Source organism: Aythya marila (assembly GCF_965140915.1).
Source record: "Aythya marila genome assembly, chromosome: 7".
NCBI lineage: Eukaryota > Metazoa > Chordata > Aves > Anseriformes > Anatidae > Aythya > Aythya marila.
In genome coordinates this window covers 17,215,694-17,229,216 of record NC_139048.1, presented here as the reverse complement: position 1 = coordinate 17,229,216, position 13,523 = coordinate 17,215,694, and the positions used below count along the sequence as shown (strand labels likewise).

Genomic DNA, 13,523 nt, shown 5'->3' with positions numbered 1-13,523 from the left:
TGTTTTAAACAAGTAAATAAATTTTAAATTTTACATTTGAAAAATAAATAAGAAAAATTAAAAAGATGAATGTATATGTCCAGCTGTGGATGCCTCTTATCTGATCAGAAAATCATCTCCTTCGCAGTTTCGGTGTCAGAACTGCTCATCTTCGCAAGTCTGCTCACAGGATGGCACTTTTTATCAGGTAAGAGGCACTCACGACTGTACATATTACAGTCAGTAAGATCCTGTCAACACTACAGTTGTAATCTAAATTGTGGAGTTTTTATATCATCTCACTATAAAGTGTGCAAACACCATGAGCAAGGGCTATTTATATTCATTCAAAAATAGCTTTATCGAATGAATAAATACACTCCATTCAAATTATCAGATTTTATGTGCTTAAAAGATTTTTAATTTCCATTAGGTCAATTATCTTGTTGCTTCATTCTGTAGTTGGAAATCGACATCAGTGTGGAAGTGTTATCTAACTTCATCCTTCTAAATGTTATCTCATCCTTCTAACAAGTAGCATTGGGCAGTCACTAACAAAGGACCAAAACTGAAGAGTGAACCAAAAAAGACCACGCTGGTTTCATATTTTTAAGGCACTTCATCTGTTCTTTTTAATGGAGAAAAGAAGTGTTTGTTGTTTGTTTGTTTGTTTGTTTGTTTGTTTCTGCTACTATATTCCTTTCATTTCTTTTCAAATTAGAAATGGAATAATGACTTATCTGTAGAATATAACAAACAAAAACCTCCAGTCTGCAAATTGAAGTTGATTTCTAGATTTCACTGATCAGCTTGGTGTTTTTTTCTCTGTATATCAATGTTTCAGTGTGCTCACTGAGCCTTTTGAATTGAATTAATTTCTTCTAAAAGTAACTTTGAAAGTCTGAAGTAATGTTTTTACTTGAGGGGGGGGGGAAAGAATAAAGATAGCAGTTTGCTTCTGCTGTGGATGGGAGTGACCTGCTTTACAGTCATGTCTACCTCACTACCTATACTCGCTCCACCATATTGCATTTTATTTGTACAGTTGGTTTGTATTTTTTTGTAACAGCACTGGTTTACATGGCAAATTTTTCAGTGAGGTCTCTGCCTGTATGCACTTCCAATTAGAGTTGAGTACTTTAGATGCAATTTATATAATCCAAGTATTTGTTCTGAAGCATGAAGAACAAGTGAAATAGCATTTAAATAATGTGGTAGCCATATCCTAGCTGAGAAAATCAGACCAATTTCTTACACTACGAATACATTTGTTAATTACACATGGTGCTCCCTGTCTTCTCTACTAAATGCTCTTGCTACTGCTGAATACTTCTGGTTTTATGCTTTGATTTCTCTGCACTCCAGTTTTTAAATCCTCAGCAAGTATGTTCACATTTAGTTCTGATGATAGTTTCAGTACCCCAGAATGAAAACTTTAATCTGTATAGGTCTCTGCAGTGGTATCTTTCTGTTTTTGGTTTCTGAATTTTGTCTCTTCTTGCATTTGAAGGATGCAGTAAAATATTACTGGTTTCAATGGTAACTTCTGTAATAATTCTTGATTCTTCCAAATTTGCAATAAAAAAGATTTAAACTATCTATGCCTTATGGCAGAGGCTACTTAAGCCCATACAGTTGATGAAACAATATTTTCTTCATTTTTATGCTATAGAAAATGATCAGTAAGTTAAGAGGAAAATGTCAGACTTAAATGAAATGCTGACAGAGCGAAAAAAATTAGATGTTAACAACTTCCAGCAACAAGCACTCAGATATTCTATGACACTTTCTGGAAGCCTACTCTTACCTCTCATACCACAACGGTTTTGTGTAACTAAGGGATTCAGATAGTTTATTTGCTAATTTTTCCCAATAAGAACTAATAAAAATGCATTGCTGGATCTGAAGTTGAGGAGTTTGGATTTCAGGGAGGGGGAAAAGTAAGCCCTAATTTTTCAGAAAATCAGCTGACAGCAATTTGACCTGAGTTTATTTGTTGTTGGTTTTTTTTGGTGGTGTAGTAGTGTGCTTTATTTATTTTTTTTTTTAATACCAGAGGAACCTAGCTGCCATGAAAATCACACTGTATACATCATCTATAGATAGACCTTGTTTTACAAAGTATAAAATTTTAGGATTGTATCAGCAACGAAGACATAAGAGGATTTGAACATTCCAGTATGTGTCATAAAACATAAAAATCATGAAATACATAAAACTTGGATATATGAATTTCATATTTATAACAAATAATTATAGTTTACTTTGAGTTAAGGTATAGATGTGAAGTACAGCTATGGCATTAATTGTTGAAATGTATAGAATTATTTCATATATATTGCAATCAGTTTTATTTATATTTATGTGTCATAGGGATAAGCTCTGGCTATTCTTAAAGCTAACTTTAATTGCATTTCCTTAGTATTTTTTGTGAATTGTATCTTCATGTTATTCTTGTCTGTTGTTTTTCTCTTGCTTTTGTTTTTAGTCTTATCCTATGGTACTTCAGTATCGACCTAGAATTGACTTCGGTTAGACCAAAGGGCCAGATCCCACTGAGATGAATCCTGCACTATTTGTTTACCCATCGACAGATTGCACAATGAATGGATGTGCCTGGATTAGGGGGACACAACCAGATTTTCAGCATGCAAATAAGGACATTGTCTTTCTTAAAATTGTCAGTTGCATCTTTGTTGTTTCTATTAGAGCAAGCCAAGTGCCATTCTGCTACTGAAATGTGCATAAGATATTTGTGAATTTTACAAGTGTGCTGCAAATCATAGCCAAAATCATGAAGTGTACAGTCAAGATTCAAAAACTTTGGAATATTTTTGCTTGTGTGTTAGAAAATTTTTCTGGTCCTAATATTGATTACACTAGCAAAATGGCAAAGTGCTCATTCCATGTGGTGTTGCAGTTTCACACACTTACTATTTTACTGAATATTGTTGTTTAAATCATAGAGTACTGTACAAATAGCTAAGGATTATACCTTGAAGATATTTTGTATAGAAAATATATTTAGAAAAGTGGTGATTGTGCCACTACCTTTTTCTTGATAAGCTTCTCATGGGTCCAGGTATAGCTCGCTCATGAGTGTGCAAGAGTTCTTTTGTAGTGAATGAAGATTAATTACCCTTAACAAGAGATGTTTAACATGATAATTGAAAAAAGTAATTTTAAATTGTCTAAATAGACTCTGCCAATATTGCTTAAAAGCATAGCAGCCTTTGTGATTGCACTTTTCTATGGCTACCCTAAAGATTGGAATATGGGATACAGCTATTTTTGGAAAATGGCTTCTGGTCAGGTTACATTTCTTCTAATAAAGCCTTCATAAAAATGAGGTTAAAATAATTTATCTATGAAACAAATTTCACTGTTGGGTTACAGCCAAGGCAAAATTTACACATAGTTATTGCACTTCATGGTAAGCACTTCCTTTTAAGATTGGGTGAAGGACATGCTAAGAAAAAATAACATAGCTTTAATTACATTATATATCTCTTGTGACTATCCGGGACTTAGAATTCATTGTAGAAATTTTTCACTAGTTGAAGTCACGTCATAAAACTATTTACATAAAATTAGAGGCAATGCAATACTGAAGATAAGCAGTCTGACCAAAATAATTGTTCAGATCATTGTTTTTTCCTAAGATCTGGTAGTGCTGGATAGAAGAGTGATTGTTGCCTTAGGTATTGCAAGGAAAATTGTTGAAGTATAGAATGTTTATTGAGGTCTCTGGTAATGTTGCAGGGAGCACAGTAATGCATGTTTCCTGTAGTCTTCCATTGTCTTTGCTCTGCTTAAAAATCAAATGAGATTTTTTACTTCAAATTCTGTGGAGATATCTGTAGTTCAGTACCTTTATATAATTTCTACTTCATACACACCTGCTAGTATTGTAGATAGCTATTTACTTTCCTATGCTTTTTGCATACAACAGAAAAGAACCAAATCAACTTTTCAGAAGCCTAGTTGTACTTAGGACAAAGTGAAAATTCTATCTTGAAAACCTTGGGATCAGGTATAAAAGATAGATGCAAGGCTGTAACTCCTTTTTAAATGTATATTCATGTACTTTAGTATGTTTCTGTAGGAGAAGCATGGATGTTGTGGATTAAATCTGGCCCCCTTAGTGTTTGCAGGAGTTCTAACGTTGCTGACCTGAGGAATCCATACATAGTTAGGCTAAGTCCTGCCGTTGCACTCCAAAGCCTGTATGAAATGCAGAAATAAAGATGCTGTCAGTAGCAATCTGTTTAGGAAACCTGCCATTGCAGGTCAAGGTTGCACATATTGTGCAGATGCCAGTGAACCTAGGGAAGCAAAACGTTCAGGAAGCTGCTGCTCCTTTCTGCAGGTATAATGTGCTGACTGGTACAGGCACTGCTTCGCCCACCCTGTGGATGGAAACAGGGCCACGTGCTGGCTGCAGGAAGTGGTCATCTTTTTGTCCATACGGTGTATGATGTGCTGCTGCTTGACAGAAGCGAGAAGAGACTCAATATAGGGAGGGCACTGCTCCTTGGCAGAGAAAAAGTTCTTTGTGTGCATGGAGGTCCTCCTCATGGAGCAGCCTGTCAGATCAGAGCATGCATTCTAATTGCAAGTCATTGTTACCTTTAGTATATACAATTGTTTTATATGGTATAAATAAGATATTATTTGTAAATATTTACATGCACATGCAAATGACACCTTACAGTTTTTTATATATTTCACGTGTTTTTATACCAGAATTTTCACTGTAGATTCACCTAACATAAAATGGCTGTTTCAGTTTATCATGAAACAATACTACTCGTAAGCATAATTTCTGCTTGGTTTGGGGGACAATTTTTTTTTTTTCTCAAGAATTGCTCTTGCTGTTTTAACAAGTTTGAACAGATTTGATGTGGAAAAAGAAAAAGAACAACAAATTAATTGTAATCTATTTTCAGTTGTCTTACACAGAAGTTTTCATCTAGTGAGCAGGACCCTTGAAATTTGACTACTTTGATGTCTTCTGAATGACATCCCAATAGAAGATTTGATGTCTACCAACTGTCTGTATTCACAATTCAGAGAACCATGAATTTGTCTTGATCAAAATCAGATACTGTTAATTCATGGTATTTTTGCCTTCTGTAAACTAACTTAAATCTAGTTTACAGAAGGCAAATCTTCATTTTAAGTATGGAAAATACAGACAGATATGATTTAATGTTCCCAGCTGAGAATTATGGCCTTAAATGCTTCTAAATGCATATAATCTAGCCAACTACCTACAATTTATGCATTTCTGATTTGATGGCACAGCGTCTGAGTGCTGTTCTACTTTAATAGTTTTTGTAGCAGTGAAGTGCCAGTGAAATACATATCTAAACTGGGCAGCTTGTATAACACAGGCATCGCCTTTTTTTTACAGGAAAATTCTCTTCTGTATAGTACGTATGTGCCATGTGTCTACAGATAGGCATATTTGATTCATTTGTGCCAATTAAAAATACCTGAACAACGCAGGGATATGAGAATGCATGTACAGATTCATGTGTGCCAAAGATGGAGTAAGTGGAACAAGTAGTAAACGTTCTACTAGAACTGCACCATATTCCATCACAGAGCAGATTACTGTATACAGTGCACACTTTCTGAACATTTCCATGACACAGAGTCACCACTGCATGTTTGTAAAGAATAAAAGAAGTGTTGCTGCAACTGTTTTTCTTAGGCTTTCCCATATTGTCAGTACCTAGCTGCAGAAGACCTAAAAAATTCGACACTACTACCTAACCTTGCTGTCTCTTATTTATATCTTTGGTGCTTTTTTTTTTTTTTTCCTGAAAGAGAAAAATTCTCTGCTTTTGTTTTGAGTAACACATTAATGAAAGTTTTAAGCAACTTTTCATTGGGCATAGCTGTATGCTGCATTTGTCTAGTAACGAACTAGCTAGAATTTACAAGTGAGATCGTATAAAATCTCAAACAGTATAGCATTCAATAATCAAGAAATGTATTTTCCATCACGCCTTGCTACAGTGCTCCTAGCTAAGGGCCTAGTCCTTGAAAACACATTTTTATTTGGATGAAATACCAAATAAGATTCCTACGATAATCTTAAGTAACTCATCACTGCTGTACTTAACTGCTCACATGAGATGCTTCTGGGATTTGGGTCCTAGCAGTATGCAGCACTCTAAATATATTGGGCATACTCAGCTAGCTTGCAGCTATTATGCAAAAAATAATAATATATGAAATAAAAATATATATATATGAAAAGTATTATTTTGACTTTACCGAAAATGTTATATAAAGTGCCTGATTAGTAATACAGAATATATTTTAAAACCATTATTTGCATTTGGCAGGGTAATACTTCCTTCTGTATCTTATCAATGGTCTTAATATTTTCAGCAAGAGTATTTCATAATTCTTCTGTATTGAGAAGCCTTCTTTCATGTGAAACAAGCAGAAAAATAAATGTTCTGTCAGTTTTTTTCTGTCTCAGTAGAAACTATATGAAAAGAATACCTTTATAATTAAATTATTTTATTTTCTGTGTGAGGTGACCTTGAATTTTGAATCTTGATCTTTTTTTCTCCTAGGCTCCAAAGATTTGACTCTACTTTTCTCTTCTGCAGTTATCAAAAACAGTTCCAGTATATCTGTAGGAGAAGAGATTATCACATTGCTTTTAGGCATAAGCTAGACTCTCTTCTCCACTGCAGATGAAGTGATGGTGTACAGTTCCCATCTCATCTATTCTATGTGTAATTTTTAGGCATGGCTTTGTAAGAGAAGTAAAGAATTTCTCTGCTGCTTTCTAAAATAACAGAAAGTGCTAGTGTTTAATCTTTAATTGAACCAATCACTAAATTGTATTGTTCCTTTTGCTTGCAACAGAAGGAATAGTCTCCAGTTCTGCCAGGTACTACAGCTGGTAGAAATTCTGTAGAATAGACAATTGTTCAAAACCAATCTTAAGTCACAAAATAAACATACTGAGTCCTGTTTATAGAGGGGCTGCATAAAATACTGGTCAAAAACATAGAATAATCAAACTCATTTTTATTCTGGAAAAGACCCAAAGCTGTTAAGACATGTTCCTATCCACAGCAAGTATATAAACATTGTAGAGATGCTTAAATCAAGAGTGTGGTCCAATTTCTTTACTTAACCTAGACAAGCTGAATGCAAGTGTTGAAGAAAGTGAATAATTATAAAAGGTTAATTTGATAATTAATTTGCCCTTACAAAGGGACAATCACGTAGGTACAACCACTACTAAGATGGAAGAATGTGTGGCATGTCCCTTCACAGTTACAACCCCACAAATCTTCTGGTCTTGTAGTATAAAAATAGTTTCATAGCTAAGACTGAACAGGATGGAGATTCTCTGAAGAGCCACTATTAAAAGAGTTTGCAGAAGAGAGCAAAGCAAAACAAACCTAGACTATGTGACAGACCTCCTTTTGCAGTACAGATACCAAATTGCTGATTGTTACGGCAGCACCTTTTTGGACAGAGAGCACACCTGAACTGAGTCCAGAAAAGCTCCACAGCGTCAGTTTTCTAGCTCTGAGAGCCAGCAGGTGATACGCTGCATCTCCACTTAGAACAAGTTAGAAGCAGGTTCCACCCTCACATTAAAAAAAGCTAATGCTCAATGCCAAAGAAATTAATGGTTTCTTTTGGAATTAAGTTAGTCTCTCCTGGATTTCACCAAAATGTTCACAGTTCTGCATTTTGAATCTTTTATACCCAATTTGAATGAGATAATGCTTCCATGAGGTATTCAGCTAGAGAAGTTTGTTTGAGGAAGGATCACTGGAGCTTGTTCCAGGATGGATTCCAAGATTCAAGGAGTTTGATTCACGCTAAAGGAAATGTGAAAAGCTTCCGACTGTCCAGCTACTAGTTTTATGATGTATGGGGAGTCTAGTCTTCAGGCCTCAGTTGAAATGTCCTTTTGTAGGGATGTCCTCCAAAAGACTTGTAATATTTTTTCTTTGTAAGCAGATCTACCTGTTTATGTTTTGTTTTTCCACTACTATACTGTCCATAGATCAGGTAAAAACATCATATTTCAGAATAGGAAATCTATTAAGAGATTCTTCCACCCAAGTTATGTGATATACATCTTCTGAAGTTAGGTAGCTTGCTAACACAGTTAAAAAGGATGTTGTTTTGTTCTCTAGCAAACAGTTTAAATCCATGCAGTGCTGGTGTGTGGCAATGAAATGGAAGAACTCTGTAGGCTGGTGGAAAAGCTCAGGCTACCTTTTGTACCTGTACAGAACCAGAGAGCTGCTTCGGTAGACTCAGGGTGGAGGAGACATTTTGGAATGAAAGGTGTCTACAAGTGGATTTTTTTTCTAATCACATTAATTTTAGCCAAACAGAGGCATTAGTTGGAATTTGCATGTTTATCTAAACCATACAATGTAGTTTTATTTGAAGTAATGTGTATTTTTAGAAAAAAAAAATCTAATAAGGTTTAACAATGCGACAGATAACAGGGTGAGATGAACAGAAGTAGTTATTGTGCATTTTCCTTTTTCGTGATTGTGAGTGGATGGCAAAATAAGGGTTAAGGGTCGGTTGTTGTATCAGATAGAAGATTGCTGCAACAGTAAAACATTTGTGCTGCTAGTTAACATACTGAGGTTTGTGTTACAAATGAAGTTGTAATAAAGATGTTTATTATCAAAGTGAGAGGCACATATTTTATGATGGTATTCTACTCCTAAAATTGTGTTTTGTATTATAGCATGTTGAGTAAATAGACATTCTTGCTGTTGTCTCATGAATTTTGATGCAGTAAAATGAAACTTGCCCCCTTTTTTACTGAAAAATGTAACATAACTAATTGATTTTAAAATATTCTTTGTTGTCAGATACTTAGTTTGTTCACCAAAAAAAGTTTCCTTAAAAAACAAACAAATTATTTTTATGGATAATCTGATTGCCTAATAGTTCTAAAGGACTTATTTAATACCAAAGGCAAGCCGCCCAGAAACTGACTTGGAATTAGGCACTGGAGTGCAGTGGTGGAGAGCTACGTCTGGAGCTGGTCCAGCAGAACTCCCTGGTGGTGACTGTGTCTGTCAGCCACTCAAGGGGTCAGGCATACCTAGAAGTTTCCAAAACAAACTAAAAAATAAAAACGGGACTAAAGTTAATAGACCTAGAGTAACTCTCTGAGTATAGTTAACGTTCAAAAAGAGCACAAATGCTTGCATTACTGATGTGTCTGCTATACCTGGCCTGTGAACTAATCAAATACTTTGGTGTGCTGTCAATCCTGTAAACCTTCCGAAGCACAAAATATTCACCAAGCTACTTTTGGGTTTTCTAGTTGTAGTTCAGTGATATTTTGGAGGGTGGAAAGGACAGACTTGGAAGATAATCAGAAAATATTGTGTTTTACAGATTTTTATAGATATTTTTTTAGCAAATGGCATTGCTGTCCTCAACGTGAGACCATTGATTAGCAAGAAGTCAATTATTTTACTTGTGCAGTATAAAATACAATAAAGAAATCTAAATACCCTAACTTCCTTTTCCAGAATAGTGAATAACTAAACTGGAAAGTTATAGGGCAAGTTAATTATTTAGCTGACTGAAATATTTAATTCTAAAAACTTACCAGTAGTAGTATTTTTCTCAAATACGTGCTTCTTAAAATAAGCATGAAGCAGTGCATCATTTTTTCCCTTATTGCAGACTTAACTGTTGACAGGAAGGTTATTTTGCCTTTTTTGTTTGTTTGTTTTTAAATGCAGAGCCTGAATTGTTGGATGTTCCAGGCTCCTGAATAGATGCTATAGAGTTAGTCTCAATGGATTTTCTTTGGGATGGGGGCCTAAGTGTCCTTATATAAGCTGTGATCCAAGTTATGATAAGAAAGGAGCCTATGGTGAGCAGTAATAATGTTCTAATGCTTCCTTGCATTTGATCAGTAGCTATTGGTTTTTAATATAACAGCCCTCACAGTACTTAGGAGCTCATAGAACATATTGTGTTGTTATGTTGCTAATTTGTTTTAAAATATAAAATGTTTTAAGCTTTTTGTCAAAAGTGATAACATCATATTACAAATAAACCTTTTTGTGGTTGTAAAATTTAGCTTATAAATCATTCAAATTGAAGTGAAAAAACACAGGTCATTGTTAATGACAGTCTATCCTACTATTAAGAGTATATGTATTTTTGTAAAGGAAAAGCACTTGTAGATATTTAATCAGTCCAATATCTATCTATGTTAATGTTTTGGAAAAAAAAAAAAAAAAAAAAACAAAATGCTGCTTAGAGAATCACTTACATATTTTTATTTGTTGTGCTCAGATGCATTTTCTGTTGATTTATGGAATGTTATTCTGTGTGAAGCTGTATAGTTAGTACAGCTGGGCTAAATGCATTTCTTACCTGAACTTAATGAAATGGATGTAACTCTGCTATCACATATTCTGTCCGATCAGAAACCTGTTGGCAAAATATAGATTGGTGGTGCTGTTTTTCATCTTTGATATTAGCTTCATCCTACCTTAGATCATTTCTACTTCATAATAATTATAAAAATACTAGCAGATTTCTGTGGTGTTTGTGTTTTAATAGATGTTTGGGGGCATATGTGGTCATTCAGTTATATCTTCTTATGCTTATGAACATTTATATAAAACAGTGACAAAAATTTACAGATGATATTTAAAATGCGGTTCCCCCAGATGAAAAATGTGCCAGATTAGACAAGTTTAATAATTTTCCTCCAAAGGAAACTACTGCCAGGTACATGCATGGAATTTGATTGCATCACTAAAGTTTGAGCATTTGTACAAATAGTGTACATTTTTTTTTGTTTGTTTTGTTTTTTTAATCCAGAATAACTAATTTCTTGTAACATTTTGAGGCAATTCAAAACCTCATCCTTAACTTTATTTTGACTCAATATAGTGGATTTACAGGTTCAAAAAAAAAAAAAAAAAAGATCAAAACAGATAATTTTATTGGAGTATTAGTGGAAACTGGTGACCACATTTGTTTGTAGTTATTGATGTACGGTCTAAATTTTATTTACTTGTTTCAGTGGGATTCTACAGGGTCTTCTCAGTGGTCAAAGTCTTCAGTGGAGTTACTTTGTGTAGTTATTGTAGCTAAGAATCGAAATGGCCCAGATGTCCCACTTCCTCACTGAAATTTCTTTCATGGTTGGCTTGTTCAACGTCTAACTCATATTGTTTAAATTTAAGCTTATTATATTAACCTTCCTGCAAGTAAATAAATTTTGCAACATTCAATGTATACACTAGCAGTAGTTTCAGTGTTATGAACACAGCTGAATAAATACTTGCAGAATTGTGAAATAAGGGGAGAATTTCACTTAAACTATGAATATTTGTCATGACAGTATCTTATTAATACGCATGCTTCACAAAGATCTGTGAGTGATCAGTTTCTAATGTGTTTTATTATTTGAATATTGTACATATTTATAACTTTTGTTAAGAGCTGATTTACATATGGATTCATTGGGGGTCAACATCTCAGGGTCCACAAAGTAGCATTTTGAAAACTTAAATCCATTTGAGCTATGAATGCAATACCAGTATTGCAGTCTTGTGTCGCCCGAAGAACCAAATACTTTGCATTTCAAAGAGTTTAAACACATTGTAAATTTTATCTAGTTCTACCAAAGGAATGTTTTTTCATACATGCTGACATAATTAGAAACTGAGTTGTGGCCCTGGAAAAAATGAGATGCCTATAACTGAGTTAGCACTAGAGAGCAATTTAACAATTAGGTAAATGAAGTGCTGGCACTAATGTCTATTTTGGCAAAAAGCTGTGGTACTGCCTTTTGGTGCAGAGTGAAGTGTGTATGTTTGAAGATGCATCTACATTTGTAAACAAGGTTTATTTTAGAGCAGTAGCTCATGCAAACCCTGTAAATGGACCTATTCGAATCTTGTGTATTAAATATGATTGATATGTAGTATTTATAATTATGTAACTACTTGTAAGTTTCATTACCAGTGATGTTAAATGGAATTCTTCATACTAATGTCAAGAATGTTCACAGCACCTTTATAACCACTGATAACAAATTGCAATTTGGTATGACCCATGTGCTGCAAGATGCCTCTAGCCCAGTTGGATTAATTTTATTAAAAAAATCTAGATGAGCAAGAAGTATAACTAATCTGCTTACTAGCACTGAATTGCTCCTTTCTCAAAGCAATAAATATATTCATGTTGTAACATCTGTTGTGCAGCCTACATTCGAGTTGTTTTGTTGCATTGTTTCTATATAATTTATTTTGTGCAATAAAAAAATCTCTGGTTTTATCTGACTTTTCTCTAATTTTTAATAATACTTCAATAAAAACCTTTGCTAGCTTTATGGCTCAGTCAGGGAAGTAAGTGTACTATCAACTCACAGAAACACAAAAATGAAAATGGAATGCAGAAATGTTTCACCTTATAGAAAAAGCAGAACATACTTAAATAGCCTAATTTTGTTCTCATTAATGTCATAGGGAGCATTACCATTTTCATGGGTGCAAAGCCTGCCAAGCACTAAAGTTGACTGGATTTGGCACTCCATCTGCAAAATATATACACATACTGAGTTATTGAGAAGAAAAACAATGGAGGAAGAGATGCTATTCAGGAAAAGTCATGTTTTTTGTCTGAGGTGAAATCTGTAATACCGCTGCATGAGAGCTGAGATGTTTCAGATTAGGAAATAATAGAAAGGATTGCTGATTAAAATGATCTGAGACAATAAGCATTTTGCATCCTCTTGTAAAATTCTTCTAGATGCTGGCAGAAAGAAGATGATAACTTCCTGTGAACTCAAAATGTGAAGGTGTATATACTATTTTGCAATATGTACGTATGATTAAGTGAAACACATTTTCCATGACTAGCTTAGATTTGTTAGCAATGCTGCAGTTTGCTGATATACAGGCAAAGAGCAGTTATGTGATGATATTTGCTGCTATGAGAGCCTGTGCAACAGGAGGAGTGCAGCTTATCTGGCTCTACTTTGAAGCTTTTTCTTGTTGAATATTTCACCTCCAAATATTTGGAATATGTTATTATATAAGCTTTGTATAAAGTCATACTCCATGGCCTTAAAAATAATTTCCCTTCTGTTAAATGTGTTCAATCAAGGAAAAAAAAAAGAAAAAAGGAAAAACTGCTTAATGCTTCTACAATATTTATGAAACAGAAATTCGTTGAATGGTACTTAGCTGCAAAATTCTGCAAAATTCTGCTCCTAAGTAGGGAACAATGATTCTTCAAACAAAATTTCCGGGGGGGGGGGAATGATTAAAAAGTGTTGCTGATTAAATTAAAGATTTACTTTGTTTCAGGCAGCTAAAAAAAAGAATCATTACAGGAAAAACACGCAAAGGTCTAGTAACAAATGCATAATCAGTCATCAGTCCTGATTATGATTTATTGAAGGAGGAATCTGTAAGTCCTTTCTGGAGCCAGAGCTGCAGGTAGGTGGTATACAAACAGCTATTTACATTGGGGTGTAGCTT

The 13,523-nt window shown here is 34.3% G+C and overlaps 1 protein-coding gene across 3 annotated transcripts in view; it reads left to right on the top strand.

The window, feature by feature from the left end:
- Positions 1-12,320, top strand: part of PCGF5 (polycomb group ring finger 5) — a 63,859-nt gene extending 51,539 nt beyond the window's left edge. For 2 of the 3 annotated variants that reach the window (XM_082765334.1, XM_082765333.1), the window contains exons 9-10: positions 128-187; positions 2,468-12,320. In XM_082765334.1, coding sequence (XP_082621460.1) covers positions 128-187; positions 2,468-2,515 — 108 coding nt within the window. In that variant the 3' untranslated portion in view covers positions 2,516-12,320. The remainder of the gene's footprint in view (positions 1-127; positions 188-2,467) is intronic. The other variant, XM_082765335.1, reaches the window with a different exon arrangement.
- Positions 12,321-13,523: the final 1,203 nt, after the last annotated feature.